This window comes from Drosophila obscura, unplaced genomic scaffold, assembly GCF_018151105.1.
Source record: "Drosophila obscura isolate BZ-5 IFL unplaced genomic scaffold, ASM1815110v1 contig_46, whole genome shotgun sequence".
NCBI classification, from domain to species: Eukaryota; Metazoa; Arthropoda; class Insecta; order Diptera; family Drosophilidae; genus Drosophila; species Drosophila obscura.
This window is the reverse complement of record NW_024542835.1, coordinates 1,623,217-1,650,670: the sequence shown is the minus strand read 5'-3', so window position 1 is coordinate 1,650,670 and position 27,454 is coordinate 1,623,217. Positions and strand designations below refer to the sequence as shown.

Genomic DNA, 27,454 nt, shown 5'->3' with positions numbered 1-27,454 from the left:
AATGACAAATTAGTCTTCGTAGCCTTCTCTAATTGAGAAAAATTATGTTTTCCAGCTCACACAGCCAGCAAGCCAGCAAAATTGGATAGATCTGTCGCACCGGTGCCCCAGCCAATGTAACGCAATGCTTCTCTCGCTCTGACTACATGAATTTCCCATAAAGCCATCTCTATTTTTCCAGCTAGTCAGTTAGCAAAGTCTAATAACATATGGCTATAAACTCAGCCAGCAAAAAGTATGTATAAAGGTATATTTATGAGAAAGTATATTTTCGTATTTTTCTCCGGGTCAGACGGTATATTTGACTCATGAGTACGCGGTTTTACTAATGCCCAGGTTTGCGAAAAATTTTCACAAACATCTTTTGTTTACGTTTTCAATGTGATCATGGACGACAGACTAAGTCCCCTTGGGTTAGAGGACATCTCCCAGATGTGTATTGTATGCCGGGAAATTTCCGACTGCCTGGTGTACATATATACCAAATCGCACTCGAGGGAGGAGAGGCAAGGGCAGCCGCTTTGTTTGGCGGATATGATAAATGAGTGCTCAAACTGCAAGTTAAAGCTGCGTGATGGATTCCCCGCGTACATGTGCGGGAGATGCGTTGTGGCGACCAAAGCTGCTTTCAGATTGAAGCGCCAGTACGAGGAGAGCCACCGCTACTTTGCAAAAGTAATAAAAGCGGAGGACGATCTGTGCACGATGCTGGTGAAGGAAGAGTGGATTCTGGAGGATTCTGATGAGAAGGAAGAGTCTCAGGGACCTGAAAAACAGGATGAACATAAAATGACTTTGGGTGAAACGAACAATGCAATGGAAATCGGGGAAATGAAATGCGTGGAAGATCCCGAGGCAGGAGAAGAAAATAAAACGCAGTGGGCCAAGGCGGCCATTGAAAGCCCACAAAAGGGAAACAGACAGAAGAGAGTTGGCGATTCAACTACAGCTAGAAACCCAAAAAATAGAAAGTGCAAAGAGATCCAATCTGCCAAAGAGGACAAGGACCGCCCGAATGATGAGCCCGCGGAGTCCGACGAAGATGATACGAACTGGTTTCAGCCTACAAAATCAGCAAGGAATATCGATGGTTCGACGCTTTCCGTGAAAAAAACGAAACGTTTCCAGTGCAACCATTGTTCCAAGGCCTATATCCAGAAGGGCAATCTCGAAACTCACATGCGACTCCACACAGGGGAACGGCCCTACCGGTGCAGCCAGTGTCCCAAGGCCTATATTCAGAAGACCAATCTGAAAGCACACATGTACCGCCACACCGGCGAACGACCCTTCAAATGCTCCAAATGCTCCAAGTCCTATTCGCAGCAGAGCCATCTCGACACCCACATGCGACTCCACACAGGGGAACGGCCCTACCGGTGCAGCCAGTGTCCCAAGGCCTATATTCAGAAGACCAACCTCGAAGCGCACATGCGCCGTCACACCGGCGAACGGCCCTTCAAATGTCCGCAGTGCCTTAGCCAATACATCCAGAGAGGTCATCTGATTTTACACATGCGGACGCACTCCTACGAGCAACTTTACAAGTGCGGAGAGTGTCACAGCGGCTTTAACCAGAAGAGCGATCTGCAGCAGCATATGACCATTCATAGCCTCCAGGAAGTGAAGCCCAAGACCGAGTACAAGCTGCGACCAAGAAAGAAGAGAGAGAAGAGAGAAACAAGGCTGTAAAATATGAAATATATCAATATTACTAGGAATACGAAGATCGTTAAGAATAAATTATAATTTCGAATCAAAGGAGACAAAATGTATCAAAATCGAATGACAAAAACCACGTGCCCCGAGGCATACGAATCTTTTGTATCATACCTAAGTAATTACATAAATCTAACTGCTAGATAGTACATTAGCCATTAGTTTAATTAACTCCCCGGAGCTAGAATTAATGCTCTCAGTCCGAACAGTCCAAAAAACCACAAAAGAAACCTCCATCCGCGAGACTTGAGTCGAGCATCAATCTGCTACGCTCTCTGTAGTAATTTGTTTTTGTATTCCTGGGCATTCTCTTTTAAATCATTCTCTTGTGCATCACTTACTGGCGTCTCGTGCCTCGTCAGGTGGAATCAATGGGAGCAAGGAGTGCCCACCGCTGGATTAGAGTACAGGAACGGTCATCGAACTTCGAACATTCTGGAAAAACAAAAACAATTTTCTAGCAATTTTAAGTTGAGAAATATCCAAGAATTTATTTGAAATAAAATCGTGTGTTTTCATTGTTAAATTGTCTCCTTGGTGGGGCTCTATCGAAGCCAGTAGATTCAATCTGACAAAACCTAAAACTGGATATTTTGAACCTCTTATTGTAAGTAACATAATATGTGGGTTCTTTCCCCATTGTCTGTCAATCAGCTTTTGTCTGTCCTATACTAAATATACATTCCAGCATGTCATGTTAGTACGGGTATGTCGTTCCTTCCTTATAGCTAAATCATTGATCTCTCCTAGCTCTGACAAAATACATTCTATTTTTGAAGATTACTTGATACGAATCTCATTCCGGGCGGGGCTAGTCATAGCTTTCTGCCGGTAGATCCTCCGCGTCTGGCAGCTCCCTTTTTTTGTGCGCACGACTGTGGAGAAGGAGCTGCACCTTCTTGGGGAACGTCTTTGGACAGTGTATGCACTGGTAGTGGAGCGGTGGTGGTCCGGCATTATTTGGCTGGGGTTCCTCCTGCGACGCCACTACCCGGATGGTGAAAGGCCTCCTCATCAGTGGCGGGTTGGGGGTAATTTCCTCCATCTCCTCCTCTCCGTCCTCCTCGGTCTTGATGTTTAATTCCAAGTCGTCGGTCTCGATGATCTCAAAATATTCTGCAGCAGTGTTGTGGTGTTCCTCCTCGTTAATCACCGGCACAGTGGAATCATCGTCGATCTCTGCCTCGTTCTTCACCTTTACTGGTGGCGGCTGCCAGGCGTCATCGTTTGGAATTATGGAAATTTCCTCGTCAGTTGGTTCTCTCTTCACCGGAGCCTGGTTTTGCATGCTCCGGCAGTACTTGCGTTTGAATCGAAAGGCTTTCCGAAGCTGCCTAAAGCACGGCTGGCATAAATGCTGATGGTGACCGTCTCCTTCTTGCACACTCAACCCAGTGCAATCCTTAATCAGATTGGCCGGAAGATCTTCCGGCTCGTAGGGCAAGCTCTCATCGGGTTTCTGTCTCGCAAAAATGTCCACAGCGTTCACGGCGTCTTTCAGACAAATGCGGCACATTTTTTTCAAATCCGCCATGGTTTTTTATTTCAGCTGCCATCAACAACAATACAACAATCAGTGTGACCGCGGATTTATCGATCAAATACACCGTCTAACGCTCAGAAATATTTCTTATTTTCAAAATATACCGTAAATATACTATACAGTATATGGTTGAATCACTAACCATACAGTATACTAACTACAGTATTAGACTCTGCCAATTAGACTAATCGACAAAATTGAACTTTGTATTTAGGCTGTTAACCAAAATGACCTTTTCTAATAGATTTCGGGATTTAAAAATTTTTGTAGTACTCTATTTTTTTTTATGGTGTCATTTTTTTTAAAGAATTTTTAAAGTCTGGTATTTTTTTCATGGTTTTTTTTAGAGGTACAATAACTTAAACGACGCCTAATTAATGCGTCTATCTAAAACCAAAAATGTTGGCCAAGAATTATTTTTCTTTCTACTTTTCCCGAGTTCTTAAAGTCAAAATTTCGTGAAAAAATACCGCAAAAAAATGATGAAATTTAAATTTGAAAGCTTAATATCTTTCAGGCGTTAAGCTGCAGATACAAAGAGTCTGGGTCGGATTTATAGCTGCATTTATCAGCTTTTTAGAACTGTAAAGTTCTATGCAACCAGATATAAGATATTAAGTTATGTGAAAAAAAGAAGCACCACCTCTGAAAAAAAACATTAAAAAAATTCCAGATTTTAAAAAATTCTTAAAAAAAAAACTACACCATAAAAAAAAACCATAATTCTTTAGAAATTTTTAAAACCCCAAATCTATAATAAAAAGTCATTTTGGGCCACAGCCTAATTCTCTATAGACACGTCTACTGGTTTTCAGTCGAACAACTGAGGCACTACTTGAGACAAAATTTGGTTTTCCAGCTCAAACAGACACCAAGCCAGCAAAATTGTATCCGCAAAGTAAAACAATCGAACAGCTCAACTAAAGAGCCAGCTTGACACATATACTTCTATCGCTCTGACTGACTGCAGGCTTTTCCCATAAGGCCATCTCTATATTTCCAGCTAGTCAGTTCGCAAAGTCTAATGTCCTAACACTATTATCAAATTTTAAAAAATACAGTAATATACCATTAAATACCACAAAAATGATTAGATATACCATGTATACCATTTCGGTATGTTTTATCACTAAATCGACTGCTTTGCATTTTGGAAATAGTTTTCAATAAGTTTGTGTTCAATTGGCAGGAAATTTGCAGTTCTCCTTCTTACCAAGGCTAGCTTAATCGTGTAGACGGCCCAGAGTCCGCGATTAAAACTAGAGAGAGCGCCCCAAGCAGAAACAACGCCCACTCGGTTCCGTTTCCTAACTCGGTCATCAAACTCCGGCGAATCAAAACTACGTGTGTGGTTGCAACTTGCGTTGTGTGCATTTATTCCTCAACAATGGCCGAGACATTCACCTTTGGCACCTCCCTGGCCTCAATAACCTGCCACGCCTGGAACAAGGACCGGACGCGTAAGTTGGCGTCGTTCGGGTTGGGCATTCGGAGCTTACTCATTCATGACTCATATCATTCACTGCTTCCCCACAGAGATTGCCTTATCGCCCAACAACCATGAGATCCACATATACAGCCGCGATGGCAACGACTGGAAGTTGGCCGACGTACTGAATCAGCACGATTTGCGGGTAATGGGCATTGATTGGGCCAAGAACACCAATCGTATCGTGAGCTGTGCAGCCGACCGGAATGCCTATGTGTGGACCCAGGGGGAGGACGGCAAATGGAAGCCCACTTTGGTGCTGCTGCGCATCAACCGCGCCGCCACATGCGTCAAGTGGTCGCCGGCGGAGAACAAGTTCGCCGTGGGCTCTGGGGCTCGCCTCATTTCGGTCTGCTACTTCGAGTCTGAGAACGACTGGTGGGTGTCCAAGCACATCAAGAAGCCGATTCGCTCCACCGTGACCTCCCTCGACTGGCATCCGAACAACGTTCTGCTGGTGGCTGGATCAACGGACTACAAGGTGCGAGTATTCTCGGCCTTCATCAAGGATGTGGAGGAACCGCCCTCACCCACGCCCTGGGGCAATCGCAAGCCCCTGGGTCAGCTGATGGCCGAGTTCAAGAACTCGCTGACCTCCGGTGGGGGCTGGATCAACAATGTGAGCTTCTCCAGCGATGGCAACAAGGTCTGCTGGGTGGGACACGACAGCTGTGTGAGCATTGCAGATGCCACCAACGGCAACACCGTTATACGCTGTCGCACCGGCTACCTACCATTCCTCTCCTGCGAGTGGGTCTCGCCCACCTCCGTCGTTGTGGCTGGCTATAGCTGTGTGCCGCTCCTCTACAGCCTGACGGCGGACAACAAACTGGTTCTGAGCGGCAAGCTGGACAAGTCGCAGAAGCGGGAGTCCGGCGGAATTACGGCCATGCGCATCTTCCAGTCAATGGACCGCAATATGCGCACAGAGAACACGGACACTGTGGTGGACTCCATCCACCAAAACGCCATCACCAGTGTGCGCATCTATGCTGGCGATAAGTCCAGCGCAAGCAAGGTTTCCACCTCGGGTGTGGATGGCCAGCTGGTCATCTGGACTGTGGAGCAGGGAGGCAACAACATCAACGGTGGCATGCGCAACCTCCAGATCTAGTGTGTAATATGTTAATATGTATGTTAGAGTGTTGGCCTGGCCAGGTGCGCAGTATTTGCCAAAATGTTTTCCAAAATCGCTTTTCTTATCGTTTGTACCGTGTGAAAGCCGTTTTACATAAATTAACTGAAGAGATAGTTCTTTTCTCGTACTTCCACAATAGTTCCGAAAGTCTGTATATGTGTTTTAAAGTATGTTTCACCTCTATTGAAAATTGAATAAAATGTGTGTTTATTCCAGACATGTTGAGCGGGAAATTTTTGAATTCGATTCGATAATTGAACTAATTGACACGACACGGTTTCACGGCCGGTTTGTTTCGATGAGGATCGATAGCTTGCTTTTGATTTTTATATTTGCATTTAATTATAATAAATTATGGCTTAAAATCAAGATTAATTGCGGAAGGGCAAGTTAAAAACTGATTACAATTTAATTCATGATTTTACTCGAAATTGAATTCAGATTTCACAGCTATCGATTGTATTCTTCGTACCGTATCATCGATGCGTTGTGTTTTGTTTTTTTTTTGCGCTTAATTATGTTTATTGCAGCTCTGATTTATAATGCAACTCCGCCTGATACGTTCCTATGCCAGCAAGCCCAGACGCGAACACTATGCCAGCAGCACCGTCAAAATATATCGCAAGGTGAAACCCCTGCCACAAAAAGCCGCCAAAGCCAAACAGCATCCACAAAACGCGAGTGTGGAAGTATCAGGCGATGGCGAATACTCGGAGAACCTCGTCAAGGTTCAGATGATCTCGCAGAACTTGCACAGGCAAATATTCCCCGAAACACCTCGCCACACCTCGGAGGAGCAGATAGCCGCAGCCAGGCAGTACAAGGAGGACTTGCGCCGCCATGGAGTCGATATTGAGAGCAGCTCGCCTGTGCCGGATGTACAGCTAAAGTTGCCGGCCTTGCAGGGACAAAACATCGAAGAGCACTTCCACAGCATAGCCAAGGAGCAGGTGGAACCTTATGAGGAGCTCTTGCTGCCCCTGGTGCAGTGCAGCGAGCTGCCTTCGAAGCCGAAACGCTGGGCGTTTCTTGCCGGCTGGACAGCATACGACCCAAACGATGGCACAGCCACACCCGTCAAGCAGCCCATGGAAAAGGGTCTCGTCTTCGATGTGGAGGTGTGCGTCTCTGCCGGCCAAGCCCCGATTCTGGCCACCGCCGTCAGCACGAAAAGATGGTACTGCTGGGTCAGTCCGAAACTAACCAAACATCGTTTGGCCGTGGAAAAAGTGGAATCCTGTGATGTGGGCGCGGACTTTGAGCGGCCGCACTATACTCTGGAAGAGCTCATACCCCTGGGAACCATTGGACCCAGTCTGGTGGTGGGCCACAACGTTTCCTACGACAGAGCGAGACTGAGAGAGCAGTACCTGATCGAGGACTGTGGCACGCGCTTTGTTGACACCATGTCGCTGCACATGTGCGTCAGTGGGGTGACCAGCTATCAGCGGGCTATGCTCAAATCCAAGAAGGAGCCGGCTCCCGAGGATCTCGGCTGGCTGGAGCAGAGCTCCCTGAACAGTCTGCTCGAGGTGCACCGTCTCTACTGCGGTGGGCAGGCGCTCTCCAAGGAGCCACGGAATATTTTCGTACAGGGCACGCTTGATCAGGTGCGAACCAACTTTCAGTCACTCGTCAACTACTGCGCCGGAGATGTGGAGGCCACGCACCGCGTGCTGCGGGTGCTCTATCCCATGTTTGGCGACCGCTTTCCGCACCCCGCCTCATTGGCGGGAATGCTGGAGATGGGCTCTGCCTACCTGCCGGTCAACTCGAACTGGGAGCGGTACATACGCGAGGCCCAGCTGACCTACGAAGATCTCAGCATCGAGGCCAAGTACCACTTGGGCCGTCGGGCCGAAGAGGCGTGCTCCCTGCTCTACGACGAGCAGTATCGCGGCAATCTCTGGCTCTGGGACGAGGACTGGGGAGTGCAGCAGCTGAAACTGAAACAGCCTCCCAAGCGCAAGCCTTTGCCGAAAGCGGAGCGCGAGGAGTCTGACCTGTCCAGTGAGCAGATGCGCCTCTATGCCAAGTTCCAGCACCTCTACGATCAGCGGTCCTTGCTACCGGCTCGACGTCCCCTGCTTCCAGGATATCCCCAATGGTACCGAAAACTGTGCCGAAAGCCTCCCACTGGCCACAAGGCGGACGACGCAGAGCAGGAGGACGATCAGTGGACGCCAGGCGCCAGCGAGATCAGCACAGGCATGCAGATTTCCCCAAAGCTGCTCTCGCTCTGCTGGGAGGGATATCCCCTGCACTACCAGCGGGAGCACGGCTGGGGCTTTCTGGTTCCCTTTCGCAACGATGCAGCGGGAGTGGAGCGAATCCCAATTAAACAGCTGCTCGCCCGCTGTGCCGTGCCGGAGTTTGCGCGGCAGTGTGCCTCCCAGGAGGAGAGTGATCTGGCGTTCGCCATGCTGCCGGGACAGCTGGAGGAACACCTGGCAAAGAGGCAGCACTACAAGAAGCTCTCTCAGAAGCAGCAGCGCCTGGAAACCCAGTACCAAGGTGCGTCTGAAGCTAAACATCTGAATGTTTGATAAGAAACGATATTTCTGTGCGATTTTTAGGCTCTGGTGTGTGGTGCAACCAGGTGCTGGACGATTGCTGCTTCTTTCTGAAGCTGCCGCACAAGAACGGACCTTCGTTTCGAGTGGGCAGCCCACTGTCCAAGGATTTCCTCAACAAGTTCTCGGAGAATGTGCTCAGCAGCGGCGATCCCTTGTGCCAGGCTGCGGCGCGAGTCATCGACATTGCCCGCATGATGTCCTACTGGCGCAACAACCGAGATCGCATCATGGGCCAAATGGTGGTCTGGCTGGAGAAGGAGCACCTCCCGTCAGAGCTCACAGGTGGGGGGATTGGTGGCCAGTCCTACGGCGCTATTTGTCCCCAGGTGGTTGCCTGTGGGACTCTTACGCGCCGTGCCATGGAGCCCACCTGGATGACGGCCTCCAATTCGCGTCCGAATCGCCTGGGATCGGAGCTGCGTTCAATGGTGCAGGCCCCACCGGGCTACAGGCTGGTGGGCGCCGATGTTGACTCCCAGGAGCTTTGGATTGCCTCTGTTCTGGGCGATGCCTACGCCTGCGGCCATCACGGAGCCACACCCTTGGGCTGGATGACGCTGAGCGGCAGCAAAGCGAACGGCAGCGACATGCACTCCATCACCGCGAAGGCCGTGGGCATCTCCCGTGACCACGCCAAAGTAATCAACTATGCGAGGATCTATGGAGCTGGTCAGCAGTTTGCCGAGACATTGCTCCGTCAGTTCAACCCCACTTTCAGTGCATCGGAGGCCAAGGCCAAGGCCATGAAGATGTTCGCCATCACCAAGGGCAAGCGGGTGTATCGTCTCCGCGAAGAGTTCCACGACGAATTGGAGGACAGAGCGTGAGTAATCTATGTAATCTCATTGAACCGACGGTGCTCCAGCCTGACAGTTTCCTTCCCTAGATACAGCAGCTATGAAGCCTCTCGTTTGGCCCTGCAGCGGAATCGCACCTTGGGCGAGGTCTTCCACCGACCAAACTGGCAGGGGGGCACAGAGAGTGCCATGTTCAATCGCCTGGAGGAAATAGCCACGCAAGCGCAGCCAAAAACTCCCTTTCTTGGCGGTCGGCTCAGCCGTGCCCTGGAGTCGGATGGCGGACCAGAGCAGGAGCAACGCTTTCTGCCCACCCGCATCAATTGGGTGGTGCAGAGTGGTGCCGTCGACTTCCTCCACCTGATGCTGGTCAGCATGCGCTGGCTGATGGGGCCGCACGTCCGCTTCTGCCTCAGCTTCCACGACGAGCTGCGATATCTGGTGCAGGAGGACATGGCTGCCAAGGCGGCCCTGGCCATGCACATCACCAACCTGCTCACTCGCTCCTACTGTGTGTCCCGCATCGGCCTGAGCGACCTGCCTATGTCCGTGGCCTTCTTCTCCTCGGTGGAGGTGGACACGGTGCTCCGCAAGGAGTGCACCATGGACTGCCAAACCCCTTCGAATCCGCATGGACTGCGCATCGGGTATGGCATCCAACCGGGTCAGAGCTTAAGCATAACCGAGGCGATCGACAAGGCCGGTGGCAGTGATGTGAGTCAATGGCCATGGATCAAGCAGCAGAAATGATAACACCAGCAGTAGTTTAGTCCGCCCAAACGCTGCACCCAAAGTCAATGTTTTCTGTTGAATTCAGGATCACAGTTCCTGCAATTAATTTCGGTAATAATTAGTTAATTCTGCTATTTAATTACATTTTCATTTAATCTTTCATAACAGAAGAGCCATTCTAAAAAAAAAAATTTGTTACTAAAACAAATTCCAAAGATGACTAATATAAAATGTAAATAACACCGATCAAAAGCTTTCTCAAAAGCTTAGATTAATTTCGCATTTCAACCAGAAAGGGGCAAGCTCCCTCGATCGTTTAATAAAATTGCGAATCCTATGAGTAAGCATTAGGCTTTTTTATATTCATTTCGGAATCTTTTGTTGAGTTACATTTTTAAGGTATTTAACATATGTAAATATATTCAATTTCCCAAAAACAATATATTCGTATGAAACCTGAGCGCAGGTATTTCCCACACCGCTACCTCTATTTTGCAGCTAGTCAGCTAGCTACGTCTAATGTCATAACACCATAAGTAAAGAGGAAGGATAGAGCTACAAGGAACATTTTAAAACCGTATTATTTTCAGTGGTTTATGGCCATATGACATTAGACTTTGCTAACTGACTAGCTGGAAAAATAAAATGGCCTTATGGGAAATGCCAGCAGTCAGAGCGAGAGAACTATATGCGTGAAGCTGGCTGTCCAGTTCAGCTGGGAGCAGCACTGCGGCAGAATTTATCGAAAATGTTCTGCTGGAAAACATCATTGTGTGTCTAGTAGTGCCTCAGTTGTTCTACTAAAAGCCATTAGACGTGTCTATAGACGGCTATGAACAATAATGTTGCATTATGTCTCTAGTGCTATCCCTTTCTACGCAGCAATATTGTCTAAGTCTAATGTCATATGGCTATTAACTCAAGGTGTTTTCCTCGGTATTTTATCGAAAAGTCCGGTCACACTGCGCGTCATTTTTGTTGGCGCGACGGCATAAAATTCGTCCTGTGTGTAAAGAGATTAAAAGAAAACTCAAAAATGGGCGTGAAGTGGTTGTTGTACCGTAGCAAGGCCGAACTAGAAGAGCTTTGCGCCGAGTTTCTGTTGAAATGTGACGGAAACATCGTAGAACTGCGCAGCCGGCTGGCAGATTTTGTTGGCCGGGCTGAACATTCGAAGGCCAATGGAAAGCGGTTGACTCATCTAAAAGCACACTATGGAGCAGTAGATAACCTTAATCGGAAGCCAGGTCTGCTGATCTCTGAGGCCGATTGTGACCGGAGCTTGGGAGTGCCCGGTGCCGCCATGGACGATTTCACTGGGGGCGCAAAACTATTGCCTGCAGCGGTGCTCAGCGAGAAGCCTTCGTTTGCAGTTTTGTCGCGGATTATGATTAAATGGGGCAACGTCTTCAACGGAAAATCCGATGCTTTGAACTTCATCAAACACGTAGAGGAATGTGCAGCTAAATACGGCGTTGATACGCGAAACCTATCCAAATCGATAGTCGTACTATTGGCTGGAAAAGCCGAGCATTGGTTTTGGACCAGCGGCATCCAAGGAGCATCCTGGACAACTTTCCGATCCAAGTTCTTGAAATGCTTCAGCAGGGCACCACTCAAGGAACGATTCAGGTTCTCTGACGAACGGAACACGGGGCTGAGCTTGATTGGTGGGCGAGTCTATGCACAAGTTTTAATGGAAGATCACTCTATATTAGCCCTGCTGGACACTGGATCCACCCGTACCATTATTAGCGATCGAGTTGCCCAAGAGCTGTGCACTGAACAGAACCGCAGGAATGTAAATATGCGTATAGGCCTGCCGGATAGATCACACTTAATTGTGACGCAGGCATTGATGGCCAATGTCCAACTGGGCGGACAACAGATAAACCTGCTCGTACTAGTGCTGCCATCCTCGAAACAGGATGCCATTCTGGGCATGGACTTCCTATGCCGAAGCGATGCAAAGATCCAGGTGGGCGGAGTTTCGCTAAAATTTGATTCAAACCAAGAAACCCTGAAACCCGGCCTAGACCACAATCGGATGAATGAAAACAAGGAGCCAGCGCCACCCATGCCTCGCAGCGGCCTGAAGAATGTGTCTGCCATGGCAGCACCAGCCGGATCTTATTACAAGGATGATTGGGTAGTGGCTCCGCTGGAATGGCGTGTGAACACGCCATGGCGTCGCCTACCAATTGAGCTGCGGGACCGGCTCTTGGAACGGCTCCAGCAACGCAAAGGAAAAGACGTGCGCTACCTAGAGAGCGCCTCCGAACATATTTTCCGGGTACACATTAACACAAACAATAAGTTGAGTGTCCACTTAAGAGGTGGCATTCTCCAGAATTAGGAAAAAAAGTGGGCCTAGCCGAAAAACGAAATCTTCTACCAATTAAATACAGAATTACGAATAGCTTTAAGGTGAGTAGTGGCCTATTGAATATTTTGAATATTTGAATATTTTATGCTGTCGACTCTCTGGAATTGTTTCCCAATGGACAGGAAGCATTACGAATATAACATTCGTTGATTGTTCTTGATCTTGATCTTGTCTAACATAACTTTAGTTATGTTAAAAATATTCCCTCTGTTCAATCTAAATCAAATGACCTATAAATATTCTATGTATTTTTGTTTTTAGGTAATACTTAATATCCAATATTATTTGTAAGCAAATGTAGCAAAGGAAATGCTACGAGACTTTCAATTTACATACATGTACGGCATATGCCTAGAGAGAATGTTTGTCAACACTTAAACACATAACCAGCTTCGGCTTCAGCTCTTAATTTATCTCCTGCTCGCAACTACAAGTTCTGAGCCAGAGACTCGATCTCGTCGAGGAAGTAGATCATGTCCGACTCCTCCAGACACGAGTTCTGCAGCACCAGGCGGAAGAAGTTGGGCAGCTGGCGCAGGGGCTGATATGTGATCATCATGGAGCCCTTCTTAATCATTCTCTCCTTGACCTTGGGCGCCACCTTGTGCAACTTGTCGTAAAACTCCCGATTCCGCTCCATCTGACGGAGGCTGGGGGGCACGTACCAGAAGCTTATGTTTGTGCACTCGGGATTCTCCAGAACCAACTCGAAGCCGGGCCGCTCTCGTACCTTGGCGGTGAAGAACTCGGCCATCTGAAAGACCTTCTCCACGTGGGCTTCCAGGCCCATGCTGCCCTTGGCCTTCCACATGAACCAAAACTTGAAGACGTCCGCCCTGCGTCCGCACTGGATGTGCTTGTCCCCAGTGTCGTAGGAGGTGTCGTAGAACTTGTCCTTCTGGAAGAGGTACGCCGCATTGGTCGAGTGGCACTGGCCCAGGACCAGCTGGTGGCGGGTCAGGAAGGTGGAGCACTGCTGCGAGGCGGCCAACAACTTGTGAGGGTTCCACGTCACCGAATCAGCCCTGCAAACGAGTGAACCACACGTCAAACAAAACCTGTTCGTGCGACGCATTCTTCGGGAAAAACTCACCGTTCGATGCCGTTAAGCAGATGCCGATACTTTTTGGACATCAGCGCACCGCCTCCCCATGCCGCATCTACGTGCATCCACATGTTGTGCTTCTTGCACAGGTCGCCTATCCCTGTCAAGTCATCAAAGGCGCCCAGCACTGTGGTGCCGGCCGTTGCCGAGACCATCAGGGGCTGCCAGCCATTGTCCAGGCACCGCCGAATCTGCTCCTCCAGATCGCTGAGACGCATCTTTCCCACCTCATTGGTCGCTATCTTGACCACATGCTCGCTTCCGAAGCCCATGAACATGGCCAATTTCTCCACCGAATAGTGCGCATCCTCCGATGTGAATATAATCAAAGGTTTGGCACTGAAGAGTCCCTTTTTCTGGATATAAATCAAAATCATTATGTTGTGGAATCTCTGGATGACTAAACTGAATTTCTGAAGAATAAGCTAGGGAAAAATCCGTACGTTATGGATAGCAAATAAGACCGCTTTATAATTATGCAGCAATACTCATAGTGCTATGAAGACGTAAGAATAGTATTTTTATAATTTGTTGTATCCCTGTTTAAGATATAGGATAAATCACGGAAGCTTATTTGAAACCTCTAATACTCGTAGTGCTATGGAGGTGTAAAAATATTTAAACATTTTTTTTGTATCTCTGTCTAAGATCTATGAGAAATCAAGGACATGTAGATATTTGAAAATCACTAAATGATCTCTTGATAACTATTCAGTATTACTTCCCTAGTTATCTGAAGGCGTAAGGATATGATTTTTTAAATTTGTTGTTTGAAAATGTCTAAATTATGTGGAAAGCATAAAATATCTCTTTATAATTATTAAGTACCTAAACTCGTAGTGATATGAAGGCGTAAAAATATTTTTTAAATTTTTTGTATCCCTGTCAATGGTCTGGGAAATTAAATGAACGAATTTGAAAAACTTTAAATAATGTAAGAATTCTTTATAATAACGCCATGAAGGCGAAAGAATAATATTTTTTAAATTTTTTGTATCACTGTCTAACGTCTGGAAAAACCAAGCAACGTTCGAAAATTTCTTAATTATGTGGAAAGCATAAAATATCTTTTTATAATTATTAAGTACCTAAACTCGTAGTGATATGAAGTCGTAAAAATATTTTTTAAATTTGTTGTATCCCTGTCTATGGTCTGGGAAATTAAATGAACGAATCTGAAAAACTTTAAATAATGTAAGAATTCTTTATAATTATTCCATAATGCCATGAAGGCGAAAAAATAATATTTTTTAAATGTTTTGAATCACTATCTATGGTCTGTAAAAACAAGGAAACGCTTGAAAATGTCTAAATTATGTAGAAAGCATAAAATATCTCTTTATATCTCTTTATAATAATGATGGATATTAAGATAAGTTAAATATTAACTTCACTTAAAGAATTAATATTTGCCTCAATTAATTTTTTGTAACCACTCTTCAAGTCTTTGAAATTAAATTAAAAAAACATGTTGCCAAATCTAAAGATTATATTCCAAATATAATTTGTTTTGCATCTAAAAGGCGGGAAAATGACATATAAGGAACACTTTCGGTTTCACTTCCTTGCATCATGCATCGTGCCTCATACCCTACCACGCCCGACTAACAATTTGGCCACCACTGTACTAGTTGTTGCCATTAACGGGTGGCACTAGGCCAGAGCAGAGAAGTGTGCACTCGTGTTTCCGTGTTGCTTCGCATCGAGCAGCAGAGGGGAAACCACTTGTGTGCGGCGAGGCGAGTTGCGAGATGAGATGGGACGATGGGGCAGGCAGTTGGAGGTGTACTCACCTTGGACTCGGGCGCGTGTTTGTAGCGCGCACAGCTGATTGCATAACCGTTGGCTATCGAACCGCCAGGACAGAAGATGCCGTCGCCCTGGCCGCCATTGGGGAAGCCCACAATGCGACGCATCTCGGCCAACACCTGCTCCTCCATCAGCGTGAACAGGGGCGCCACCTCGTACGTGTAGACACTGGGGTTAAGGGCGTCGGTGAGCCACTGGCCCACCAGGGCGTAGGGGTCCACGCCCGAGTACAGCTGATTTATGAAGTACGGATGCCCGGTCTTCACCGAGAACCGTATGGTCTCGCGCAGAAGCTCTCGCAGCTTCTCCTGCGGCTCCCCTTTGTCACGCAGCTGAAAGTCGAAGAGCTGGCGAAGCTCGGCGGGCTCGTGCCACTCCACGACTTTGGTGGATCGGTTGGTTCCCTGGAAGACGGCCAGCTTGATAATCTCGTCCACGCAGGCCCGGATGAAGCCCTCGAACGGGGCTGCCGGATGGCTGGCCAAAAAACCGAACATATCATCCTTGGTATCGTTATTGTTATTGTTAATGTTATTGCTGCTGCTACTGCTGCTGTTGTTGGTCAACATTTTGCGGGCAGTGTCAAACTCGACTGAGGATGCAGTGGGAGCGATGTCAATGGCTGCATGAGTATCAGGCGATGACGACGTGGTCGCCGCGGATGTCAATGTTTTGTTAGCGCTTGCCAAATCGTCGACGCTGGCCGAGCCACTCGTGCTGTAAGGCTTAAATATAGATTCCTTGAAGTGATGTGCGGGAAAAGTCTCACTGGCCAGCATTTTGTTGGCAATCTGTCTATGTGTCGGATGGCTAATGTGCACACTGTGAATCCACTTGGCTAATGCTGTCGTTCCGACTCTTTTTGATGCTTCTGCTAATACTATGTTTTGTTCCCACTCCGATCCGCCTTCTGTTGCTGTTGCTGTTGCTGCTGCTGCTGCTGCTGTTGCTTGCACTTGACAATGATTCTCACTGAACACTGAATGAACTTGTGCTGTTGTAGCCGCTTTTATAAAAGCTCGCGACTTCCCCAGTCCCAGACAGATTCCGAATGCGAGCCGAGCCGATCGCTGCCTACCATAAAGACAATGCCAACCGATCTGATTCAGTACCACCACAGCAGAGGTGCCTGCTGCGTTCGGGATTCGGGTGATTGTTCCTGAGGGAAGCAAATAATGTGTCGATAATGATTGTGGCATGTGTTCCCATTTGGGGCGCTTCCCTGGCCTGGCCTGGCCTGGCCTTCCCCCTTCTCCATAATTCAATTGTCGGAATTTAGAACTCACGGTAGAGATCGTAATTCGCTGAATTCCGAGTTCTCGCTAGAGGTTGTAATTGTAATTTTTGTCCACTTTGCTTGGCTTCACTAATTGATATGCTCATGTAATACAATTATGCTATGCACAATGTGTGTACGAGTAATTGCATTCGATGATTATGAGATGCAGCCACCTCGTCCTCCTCCTCCTCCTACATCATCCCCAGTGCACTTGTTGCGGTTGCTGCTTTGATTGCTGTTGCTGAGTTTCTCCCTCATTAGCGGCCATCAGATGAATTAAATGCAAATTAATTGAATAATTCTTTAGGCAATTGCAGCTTGGATGAATGGAGCTTGGATGGGTCGTTGTGTAAATTGCACAGCTGACACGTGATAATACGAGTATCGAAGAAAATGAGAGGTATGGTATACGTGAAAATTGCTTGGTGTAGGTCGCCTACCATCTGATGAATGCCATTAAGATGTTGGTCAAGTTTGAAGAAAAGCGAAAGAGCATTACCAGAATATCCGTTTAATCACCCCACTCCACCCCCGTAGAAAGTCCCATAACTGATATCGGGCAATGGCCTTGACTATAATTCTTTAAAAATAAAGGCGCACATTCAGCGGAAAATTCCCAAATGCCTGCAATGATATATTGCAATGCGACACACGAGTATATGAGATATATACAATTTTTCGTTTGAAGAACTGCTCAACAAATGGGATTTTCTCTGACATTCCTGCAACGAAATGATGACGTTTTTCTCCCCAATGGTTTATTCACCTTGACAACAACATTCTGATCCGATCCGATCTGTAAAATCTTCGGTACTTTACTTTACCAAAAACTCTCAATAATTTCGGTTATGTGACGCATCGTTCTGAGAGGGCATCTGGGGGAGTTTTTTGGAATAACGACTGTTTATGTAACCATCCCTGATCCCTCCTTTAATAACTCGTCTTGCAAGCGACACGAGGGCTTGACTGGCACGCTGGCCAGTATTGAGTTACGCGCTGGAGAGCTTTGATAAAATACAAAAATAATTCGATTGCAAAAACATGTTATAGCAATCATCACAAAAATTCAGGAAGCGTTTCTCAGTGCTCAGTGCTTTGATGACGTCGCGACGTTTGAAAAGCGAAAGGAAATACATACTTTGTGTTTTCATGTGTAACTTAATGGCACAGAATGCACCGAGCAAACAATTAGCTCATTTCTACAATCGCTTTAGTTCACCAATCGAGACTCCCCTGGGTTTTCTTTCCAACCCAAGTTAACAAGCAATGTATCTTAATGGTGGTGATGATTATGCTGGATGCCATCTATTTCTGATTCGTTCTGTGGTTCGCTCAAGGTCATCGGCCCTACTATAACGAATGCTTCGGAGAAGTCTTTGAAAGTGGAAAGTTAAACAAGATACATAGGTGGCAAGATAGCCTTGGAAATACTACATCAAATGAAACGTATGCAGAAGTAGCTATTGACCCTGGGTTCAGGTTGCTGCAGTTGGGTTAAGATTCTGTGTGATGCTTTTCCCCCACTCCAAGTTCATTGGAAGTGTCTAATAAACCAAATAATACATATAATTCGACAAAATAATACTTTTGGACTTATTCTAAACCTCTCCTAAAGATGATGAATTTAACAGACCCTATAATCTCATCGGACTCAAATATATTGTTACGTTTTAGTTGTTTAGTTTGGGATTGAGCCAGAGGTAATTGAGAAATAGGAAATACATAAATTTATGGATAATTTTTGGAACTTGTTTTTAGAAATGAAGACTGACTATTCCAATTAAATACGGAAGGACATCGACACATACATATGTATAGACATACATATTTGTATGTATGTGGGGATGATACAACTTGTGGGAAATGTTAGGGATGGGATCAATTTGGTAAGGGGTAAAGGGGATAATGTGAATCAGTTAAAAACATCGTCCAACTGTCTAACAATAGTGTTATGATTTATTTTGTTTACGTTCTACGATCAATACAATGTTCTCGATATTTACAAATATTTATAATAATAATTATATAATAACATAATTTCGGTATTTGCATTTTTCGTTTATTGGGTGTGTGACGTGACTGAGTGTCTGCGTGTCAGCGAGTGGTGGGTCGTGGGTGGTTGTGTGTTTATTAAGATTCGAATAATAGCAATCATCAGATCCAACTCGGTCCATTTTAGCATACATATTTATGCACTAGAAATAGTACCTACAAATCGTACATTCTACATACAGTCGAAACGTACTGTAAATATCTCGCGTTTCATGCATATATGTATGTATGTAGAGTAGTACTTATAAATGTATGTACGAGTATGTATGGATGTATGTGTCTGCATATCTGCAGCATGCTCTACTATGATCGGATCGCAGTTTCGTTTGTCCTATCACATCGCCAGGCAATTATATTATTCTTGGTTTGTACTTGGGTAAAGAAACATCGTACCTTTATCTGTGTGGAATGCAATTCGAATTATATTCGATTGAGTGGAATGAAAATTGAGCAAAACTAACCTGGATTGTTATAGAAGTTAGCGCTTAGACTAGGTTTTGGTGGAAGTTTGGGTGTGCCCTCGAGGCTCGTGGCAAAAAGAAATTCCTTTGGGGACGAGCGTGTGTGTGATTGATTTGCATGCTGTTGATGATGATTTTGATGCTGTTGATGATGCTGCTGATGTTGGTGATGCTGTTGATGATGGTGGGGTGGATGGTGAATGTGGTGGGTATGATGGTGCTGTGCATACGCCGCTGGATGCGACATTGCTTGCTGTGACTGCTGCTGCTGTTGCTGAGGCCTGAAACGAAGCTGGTGCGTACAACCGCTTGACATACTCTCCGCTGGATGGCTGGGAATGTTCGGGGAGATGGGAGTTGCGGGTGTCAGCGGTGATGTAGTTGTCGAGGAGCTCAGTGCTGGCGAGATCGATTGCGGCGGCTGCTCTTCAGTCGCGACTGACTGTGACACTGTGACCAACGTGGTATTAATGGACCCCATGACCGACCCCGCCAGGGCAGCAGCAGTCGCCACTGCAGTCGGAGCTGGCTGCTGTGCAGCCGCTGCTGCCCGCTTCTCGATCGCCGAGTTGCGGCGTATCATAATACTGCTTGTGTTGGGCAGGAGTAGGCTGCTCTTGCACGAACTTGCGAACTCCTTGCTCTGGCCATGGCTGTGTCGTACGGATATAGTGCCCGTGGAATGGTTGAGTCGGGGCGGTATGGGAGGAGGACTCAGCTCGCCATCGCGCGGGGGTAACTGCAAAGGGAACAATGCGTTATGAATGCGACGATTTGGAGTAATTTCTTGTGGATGTGGGATGGAGTACTCACAGTGGGAGCGTCAGGTGCCTGCCGCTTCTGGGCCATATCGGCACAGCTTTCCGTACGCTCTTTGCGACGTGGCGGCAGTGGTGGGGGCACTGCTCGATAGTCCAGAATCGAGGCCGTTGGAACATTGACATGCGGCGAGATGGGCACTGCCCCTGTCTGGCCCTGGTGGGCGTTGTTGTAGTAGAATCCACCCATCTGCGGGCTGAGATCTCCACCAGCTACGGCTCCAGTTAGAGTCACCGTGCTGGCAATGCTATGCGTGGGACTGTATTGCATCCGCCCATGGAATGGTGACCGATTGCCGGTCTCGTGGCGAGGACTAACCATCAGCTTGGGCAGCGGCGAGGGCAGGGCATCTGAGTCTGCGCTCACTGCAAAAGGGTTGCTGTCTGGCAGCGATTGTGGGGGCAGCGCATGGTGATCTGTCAGTACTGGACTAAAAACATCCATCGCCGTTGCCGTGGCATTCATCATGGCCACATTGTTGGTCCACACATGCGCAGCTGGCTTCTTGGGCAGATGTGGCGCCGGCACCACGACCTCCTCATTGTTCTCCGCTGTTGTCCGATGATGCAGTGGTGTTCCGCTCCAAGTGCTCCCATTCCGATCTGGTAGGATGACGGAGGCGAACACGGAGAAAGCGTGCGGATTGTGCTGCGGACTCTGCTCGCCAGCACCAGCGCTAGGTATGGATGCTCCACTCGGTGGCGCTTCCACGTTCGCTGGCTGTGTTAGGGGCACAGCTGCTGTTGCGGCTGCTGCTGCTACCGTTGATGCCGCCGACGAGGCTGCCGCCGCTGCTGCCGCTGCCGATGAAGCGTTGCTGGATAACTTACTGCTGTTATTGTTCTGGTTCTGGCGACGCGGCTTAATGCCCGGCGACTTAAGCGGAATGTGTGGCCATTTGCGAGGCTGAAATGTGAAATCAAAACGAAGGGATTTAGTCTGTCGATGCATTTCGAGGCCTCTATGCTTGATATACTCACAAACTTGGGCACCGTCTTGCAGCCACGCGGCTCGATGCGCATGCTCTCATTGTAGAGATAGTCGGACATCTCCTTGTCGGAGAGGCCGTTGAAGGGATCGAGCTGCTCGAAGAACTGCCGTATGGTGGCCTCCTCGTTGAGGCAGTAGGGCTGGTTCTGGTACTGCTGGATTTCGCCGATTATCTCGGCCACTTTCCGCCGCTTCGAGAAATTTATTAGCTCCGTGTTGGCCAGCAGATCCGGATTGCCCTCCTCCAAGTGCAGGATGTTGGTCAGGTAACGACCAAAGAAGGGCACGCAAGGCGGATTGATGGAGCGCAGGCGCTCCTGATACTTCTTGAGATGATCGTCGCTGAGCTCGCGGCACTCGTCCAGGAACTTCTTGTAGCGTTCGGGCAATCCCTGAAATGTCCACCGCAGCCGGTAGACCGACGCCGTGCCCATGGCCGCGACAATCGAGAGGATGCCATTGAAGTTGTTCAGCTCGAGCATGACCATCATCACCTCGATGGCCCGCTGCATTATCGCCAGGCGCTCCTCGTGGTTCTCCGCCTCGGTTATCGACTTCTCTATCCAGCGCGTCACATTGGTGGTGTGCTTCATGATCTTCAGCAGATTGGGGCTCTTTAGCTCCTTGTCCTTTTTGGTCCACGGCGAGCCCACGAGCTCCGAGGGCTTCACGTTCTTGTACATTTCGAACTCTAGCAGAGTGAGCTGCCGGGCCAGCTCTAGCGGATGCAGTGTTAGCAGTGTTATCTCCTCGTTGGGCACACTCATGTGGTGCTCAATGGGCGGCGGATCGTGTCCGTAGGCGTATACAATCTTCTTATTGCTTTTCTCCTGTTCGTTCTACAGGAAAGGGTGGTAGGCAATGGTACACCATTGTATGCGAATTGTAAATATGCCGAGGACTTACCTTTCTCTGAACAATCTTGAGCACTGAATCCACCCACTTGCGCATCGATTTCCCATTCACATGCTCCAGAAAGTGCAGCAGCTTCTCGAGCAGCGTGGGATCCTTTTCAAAGTCATAGAAGTGGTGATCCACCCAGTGGCGCAGAACGTTTAGCACCCGAAACTGCACGGGCTGAACGTACTCCTTGCGGTAGCGCTTCCAGTCCTCGCGCTGGGAGTTCTTGTGCTCCTTGTCGACACCACCGCCGCCGCCACCCAGGCCGCCCGTGCCAAAGGCAGCGTCCTGATACACCAAACTTGGGTCGGGTATGTTGAAGCGTTCGATCAGCAGCTGCAGCAGCTGCTGTGGGGAGCAGAAGTAGCGATATGTCGTGAGGAAGGTGCGTACAAAGGTGGGGTCCGCATATATGTGGTAGGTGAGGCGCTCGATGAGCTTGCACAGCGTGGCCCCCTTGATCATCGGGACTCCAGCGCTCTCGCGCTCCTCCAAGACGATGTTCTCCCCACTATCCGGAACGGCGAACTTGTAGATCTCTGGGCTGGGCATGCGCAGGGGATGCTTGCGCTCGATGTCCTGCAGTATGCTGTCCAGGATGCGGTCCAGCATCGACTTGGTGTTCACCATCAGAAGGTCTGCCATCCAATCGTGCTTGTGCTGGGCATTCTTAGCCGTTAGGACAATAGCCGGCTGCATTCTGGTGACCAGCTCAAAGCTGTTCTTCAGATCTTCGCTGTCCGCCTTGTCAATGATCTCGACGCGTCGCATAAAGAACTTCTCCTTCAGCCGGTAATCGTAGGCCGTGGCCCCTGCCGAAGGGGTCTGCTTCTTGGTATTTGCCTTACACAGGACCATAAGGCCATCGAAGAGAAAAACCTTTCGCTCACTCCAAATGCGTTTGCCCGATCCCAGTTTGCTGAGCGAGTCCTCTGTGTTGGTATAGGTGATAGATTTAAAATTTGAATTATCTACATATTCGTTCATTCTCGCACTTACCGCGTATAAACTCATTGCAGTTCTGGCCCACATCCTTGTCATCCCAATGCTCCACCTTGACCTGAAGTTCTCGTGTCCGTTCGATGGCCATCTGGCGACGCACTCGCCCACTGACTGGGACCAGGCGCTCCTTGGATACGCTGGCCATCACCTTTTCGAGGTCGCAGTGGAGCGGATGCAGGAGGCCCTGCACTTGCTCAAAGCTCTCGATATCGTCCTGCGAGGAGCTGAGATCCATCAGATGTTTGATGTAGTCGAAATACACGAAAGCATGGCAAATGGGCACTAGCAGCAGCTTGGGCAGATAATACTTGACGGCATCTCTGAAACCGTGTCCGGCAGAAATCAAGGATGAGGCCTAAACAATGTGTGCATTAATGTTTTGGATTCTTTAGATATTTCTGGATCTGGATTTCTTGGAAATCAGCAGTGAACTTACCCCAGGCTTGGATAAGAGATTTGTAAGCGCATCCCGTGATGCCTGGGAGGTCACATCGTGGGCATACTTCTTGTACACATCGAACTCCTCGGCCTCGGCCAGCTCCTCAAAGCAGCTGCCCACCCAGGGGGCGTTCTGCTCCTGCGACATTTCGATGACATCCTCTAGAGAGCCGAGCAGAGTGACCGTCACTTCGTAAATGTCCATTATGTTCGAGAATATTGGCTCAAGCTCCTTGGGATCCGACACAATCTTCACCAGCTCCTCGCGAAAGACACGTATGATCATATGGAGATCTCGCTGATATTGCTTCTCGTCGTGAATCAGCTCCTTGACCGTCTCCTCGTACGTCGCGCTAGCCCTCTGGGCGGGCAGTGACAGCGGACTGGTCTTAATATCACTCTGATTCAACATGTCCATGAGGACCCGATCCGCGTTCATGACTACCTCGATGTCCTCTTTGGTGATTTCGCAGTGCGAAATTTTGCACACATAGTCGCCGGCCATTTTTAGTATATCCGCAGAGATATACTCCAGGACCGCCACCAGGAAGGCGGACACCGAACTATCGATCTTGTACTGCAGCACATCCTTCTGGAGCAGGGTGTGCACTCGCTCCGTGGGCAGAACGGACTTCTTTTTCTTCGAGTTGATCGCTTCGTTGGCCTCCTTGAGGGCCCATTGGTCGATGGGCGTCGGAAATGATTTGTTCACCTTCTCCTCCACATCTTGGACCGAGTGGGGAAGCGGCTTGGCACAGAGCATGGCCAGCAGTCGCAGACACAGCTTCTCGACATAGAGCAGGGCATCTTCTTTGGCCGTCACCCGCGGATGCACCTGCTCGAGCACCTTCCTCAATGAGGGTATGAACAGGCCACGCCAACGCGCCGCGTTCTCGTTCTTCGTGAAGTCGTAGCCATCGCAATCCTGGTGCAGGCCACTGCCTCCTCCCCCGATGCTGATCCCACCGCTATAGCTAATGGCATGGCTACCGGGTCCGGAAAACATTTTCTCCGCGGCAGAGCCGTCGCTTGCAGCGTCGCTGTCGGTGTCAGCGTCGCGTTCAGCTTACTCTTCTTGTTGTTTGTATTAGCCAACAACAAAAACAACAACACCAAACACCAAACACACGAACAACACACACCAACGACTTTAGTGGTGTTCAGCTGTGCCTCTGAAATAGCTGCATGTTTGATTTAATCGATTTGTGTTCCTTTTAAACTTTTTTTTCACATTCCCGATTCACGGCGAACAAAACAACAACACTACAACACTTGTACTTGTTTTCAGTATATGTATGTTCTTTTTTCCTTCTCTTCCTTTTCTTGTTTGAGGATTTATGTTAACGCGCCGCGCTGCCTCGTGTGTGGCTAGGGATTGTTTGGGCAGCCCGCCTTCGCCAAGGTGGAATTTGCCAAGTCAAGTCGAAAAGTTGTGGCTGTTGCTAAATTTATAAAATTAAACACTCCGAGTTAGGCAGGGAGACCTAATATTAAAGCCTTATGGGAAAAGAATGCAGTGCGAGCGAGAGAAATATACCCTCTGGTTTTTATTTGTAGAAGTTAGAGGTGTCAAACCATCGAGGGCACTATCGATAGTATCGATATTTTACTGCTAGCCTCTACTATCGACGGTTTTGCGACTATCATGATAGTATCGAGCTACAGTCGTTGCGCTATTGATATGTTTGGATTGGCTGCTATAAAATATGAAGACACATTTGTAAACAAATCGACAGGTGGCATCTAATTTTTACAATGGACAAGTTCCTAAAAGGTTTCAATGGTTTTTTAATAATTATTTGAGCCCGATGCTATCACGATAGTATCGACTGTTTTTTTCAAAACATTAAACGTACATATTCCTCGAATTTGATATTCAGTTTAATATTACTAGCTAGTTGGCCCTCTCAGCCCTAAACAAATAATTTTATCCGATAGATACATAAATTGGCAAGTGAAGTTTCAGAAGTCCTTTTTATTGGATTATTTACATATTAAGGTTCAAACAAAAACGGCCAAAGCATAAAACGTAAATGTTAACTAAATGTGATGTCATTGATGCCGTTCAACCAAGTTTAATCTATGCGTATTGATGTATTCAAGAGCAGACCAGAGGCAGGCAACTACCGCACGACGTATAAATAATGGAACATAGTGCCCTGCAAGTTGAATCTACAAGTACCTTCCATTTCGGTACGGGTAGAAAAGCTGCAATCAATACATTAATTATTAAAATCAGCCAAACTGGGGATATGGGTACATACCATATGGGGATGATACTCGTCTAATATTATTACAAACTTTTCATTTCGAAATATGTGAGGCACGATACCAAATTGACCTTGCCGATTTTCACACTGCTATGTGACTGGGGTTTTAAGGTACTGGATCGGTCTTCAGATCGTTGGCGTTAATTCCACTGACTAAATGATTGAAGGGTAAATGGGACAAACGGGTCGGCGGTTTGTGTACTGGTCGGTTTCTTCGGATATGCTAGTTTCTTCATCCGGCCAGGCTTTGCCGGTCGCAAGGGCCCACAGCTGTTGTGGTCCTGGATGACGATTGCTGGTCGCAGCAGTGGCACTGGCTCCAGCCTTGCTCGTATTCATCTTGTCCTGTGCAGTGTAGTGCGTAGTCCTGGAAAGTCCTGTCAGTGGCTAGTCCTGTAGCCGGTAGCCGGGTAGCGTCTCGTAGCGTCGCGTAGCGGTTTGCAGTTTTTGCAGCCCTAGCTATGCTATCGATACGAACACAATACCATCGATTGTTGTACGTCTAGTCCAGTTTACCTTACCAATCCTTAGCAGGAGCTATAGTTAAAGAAAGACTTCTATAGTTATAGCCATCGTGTTTTTCAGACTCATAGATACACTCAATTCCAATTTATAAATATAATTTATAATTTATATCGATACTATCGTTTCGGCAACGATCCAGCCTAGTGAAAGATCCGTTATGATATGTGTGTTTGTGTGAGTGTGGACGCGGCGCGCCAAGCGTTAGCTAGCTTAAATGCTGAAACTACGTACAACTACGTAAAGTAACGTTAACTTAGTAACTATCTAGTAACAGTAGTAACCTAACCTGTAGTTAGGTGGAGCAGCAGCCCGACATATGAGCATAGTTACGTGTGTTGTGTCTGTGCGTCCGCACGCACGCCAAATCGGCTTAAACTCTCTCACTTAAACTCGCTTAAACGCCTAACTAACTGGGCACCGTGCAGTAACTACGTAACGTTAACTTAGTTGTCGATATAGTACCAGTAAATAACTTACCTGTAGTTAGTGGGCACAGCCGGGCATCCCATTTTGAGCATATACGTGTGTGTGTGTGTGGACGCGACGCACCATAGCTGTATAATGGTAAAAAGGAAAACAAGAGAGAAAAAAAGGACAGGCCGCCGATATCCCAAACCCCAAATCTTCGGTGAACAGCAACGGTCCCCACAGGCTCCAAGCGGCTTTGGGATGCCCCACCAAAAGTCGCAGTCCCACGGAGACGGCGAGCAGTAGCAGCAGCAGCGGTTTCCTTCCAGGGACAGCAGACCAACATCGGCAGGATACGGATAAGTCGCAAACCAGCGCCATTGCCAAGCGGGATACCTTCGCATCGCAGCGCAGCAGCAGGCGGCCCTCTCCAGGAGACTGTAGTGAATCGCTCCAGACTGGCCATTGAGGAGAACGAGGCGCTATGGGGCGTCAGACTATGCGCCACATCCACAGGATAGTGTTGCGACGCGTGGGCTACTACACGATACCCTCGCTGGATGATCTCAAGTCCTACCTGGCCGGGATGGGTCCGGTGTGGTGCCCAATTTCACCATTGGACGCGAGGGCTATGGCACTGTGTTCTTTGCCATGGAATGGACGTGGCTGGATGACTGGATGGTTGGTAAGTGATTGGGGGGGCCAGGCCGACGCATCATCCGCCAGCTATTCCGCTCTCTCTCTGCAGTTTACTTCCGTAACAAGGGGATCATCATTTATCCTGACGATGAGAAGGGCCGCCTATCAACCAAGGCCTGAACGTGAGGCACAAGTCACCCTCGAGCAGGTATGGCCCGTGGACAAGACCCAGCCTGTGCCTGTTGTGAGGATGCGCAGCGTCTGATCGAAATGAATTGGGAGGGACATCTGCGTTGCGCCTGCTATGCAAACGATACGCGCTTCGTCGAGTATCGCCCAAGACCGGAGTTGGGTGTTTTGTGTGAAGCACTTCTCCA

The 27,454-nt window shown here is 48.0% G+C and overlaps 7 protein-coding genes across 7 annotated transcripts; 4 read left to right on the top strand and 3 right to left on the bottom strand.

Annotated features, from left to right (window-relative positions):
- Window positions 1-290: 290 nt before the first annotated feature.
- Window positions 291-2,239, top strand: LOC111075763 (zinc finger protein with KRAB and SCAN domains 8-like). Its single transcript, XM_022369240.2, has one exon. It carries the CDS (start codon window positions 388-390, stop codon window positions 1,690-1,692), a length of 1,305 nt encoding a protein of 434 aa, XP_022224932.2. The 5' UTR covers window positions 291-387; the 3' UTR covers window positions 1,693-2,239.
- On the bottom strand, window positions 1,739-3,311 carry LOC121404833. Its single transcript, XM_041595206.1, has 2 exons — window positions 2,061-3,311; window positions 1,739-1,994 (listed from the first exon to the last, which is right to left on the bottom strand). Exon 1 carries the CDS (start codon window positions 3,251-3,253, stop codon window positions 2,531-2,533), a length of 723 nt encoding a protein of 240 aa, XP_041451140.1. The 5' UTR covers window positions 3,254-3,311; the 3' UTR covers window positions 1,739-1,994; window positions 2,061-2,530.
- A 1,075-nt stretch (window positions 3,312-4,386) lies between these two features.
- LOC111075759 (actin-related protein 2/3 complex subunit 1A-B) lies at window positions 4,387-6,106 on the top strand. Its single transcript, XM_022369234.2, has 2 exons — window positions 4,387-4,722; window positions 4,799-6,106. Exons 1-2 carry the CDS (start codon window positions 4,650-4,652, stop codon window positions 5,863-5,865), a joined length of 1,140 nt encoding a protein of 379 aa, XP_022224926.1. The 5' UTR covers window positions 4,387-4,649; the 3' UTR covers window positions 5,866-6,106.
- A 256-nt stretch (window positions 6,107-6,362) lies between these two features.
- LOC111075757 (DNA polymerase subunit gamma-1, mitochondrial) lies at window positions 6,363-10,076 on the top strand. Its single transcript, XM_022369231.2, has 3 exons — window positions 6,363-8,403; window positions 8,466-9,288; window positions 9,352-10,076. Exons 1-3 carry the CDS (start codon window positions 6,432-6,434, stop codon window positions 10,010-10,012), a joined length of 3,456 nt encoding a protein of 1,151 aa, XP_022224923.2. The 5' UTR covers window positions 6,363-6,431; the 3' UTR covers window positions 10,013-10,076.
- A 722-nt stretch (window positions 10,077-10,798) lies between these two features.
- LOC121404831 lies at window positions 10,799-14,954 on the top strand. Its single transcript, XM_041595199.1, has 2 exons — window positions 10,799-12,421; window positions 12,642-14,954. The coding sequence occupies exon 1, from the start codon at window positions 10,902-10,904 to the stop codon at window positions 12,348-12,350; it is 1,449 nt and encodes a 482-aa protein (XP_041451133.1). The 5' UTR covers window positions 10,799-10,901; the 3' UTR covers window positions 12,351-12,421; window positions 12,642-14,954.
- Window positions 12,602-16,237, bottom strand: LOC111075758 (cysteine sulfinic acid decarboxylase). Its single transcript, XM_022369233.2, has 3 exons — window positions 15,279-16,237; window positions 13,474-13,841; window positions 12,602-13,405 (listed from the first exon to the last, which is right to left on the bottom strand). Exons 1-3 carry the CDS (start codon window positions 16,071-16,073, stop codon window positions 12,808-12,810), a joined length of 1,761 nt encoding a protein of 586 aa, XP_022224925.2. The 5' UTR covers window positions 16,074-16,237; the 3' UTR covers window positions 12,602-12,807.
- Window positions 16,238-18,507: 2,270 nt separating this feature from the next.
- On the bottom strand, window positions 18,508-24,775 carry LOC111075791 (protein son of sevenless). The gene is made up of 7 exons (XM_022369277.2): window positions 23,234-24,775; window positions 22,795-23,152; window positions 21,802-22,727; window positions 20,886-21,734; window positions 19,900-20,811; window positions 19,087-19,825; window positions 18,508-19,024 (listed from the first exon to the last, which is right to left on the bottom strand). Exons 1-7 carry the CDS (start codon window positions 24,239-24,241, stop codon window positions 18,981-18,983), a joined length of 4,836 nt encoding a protein of 1,611 aa, XP_022224969.2. The 5' UTR covers window positions 24,242-24,775; the 3' UTR covers window positions 18,508-18,980.
- Between the last annotated feature and the right edge of the window lie 2,679 nt (window positions 24,776-27,454).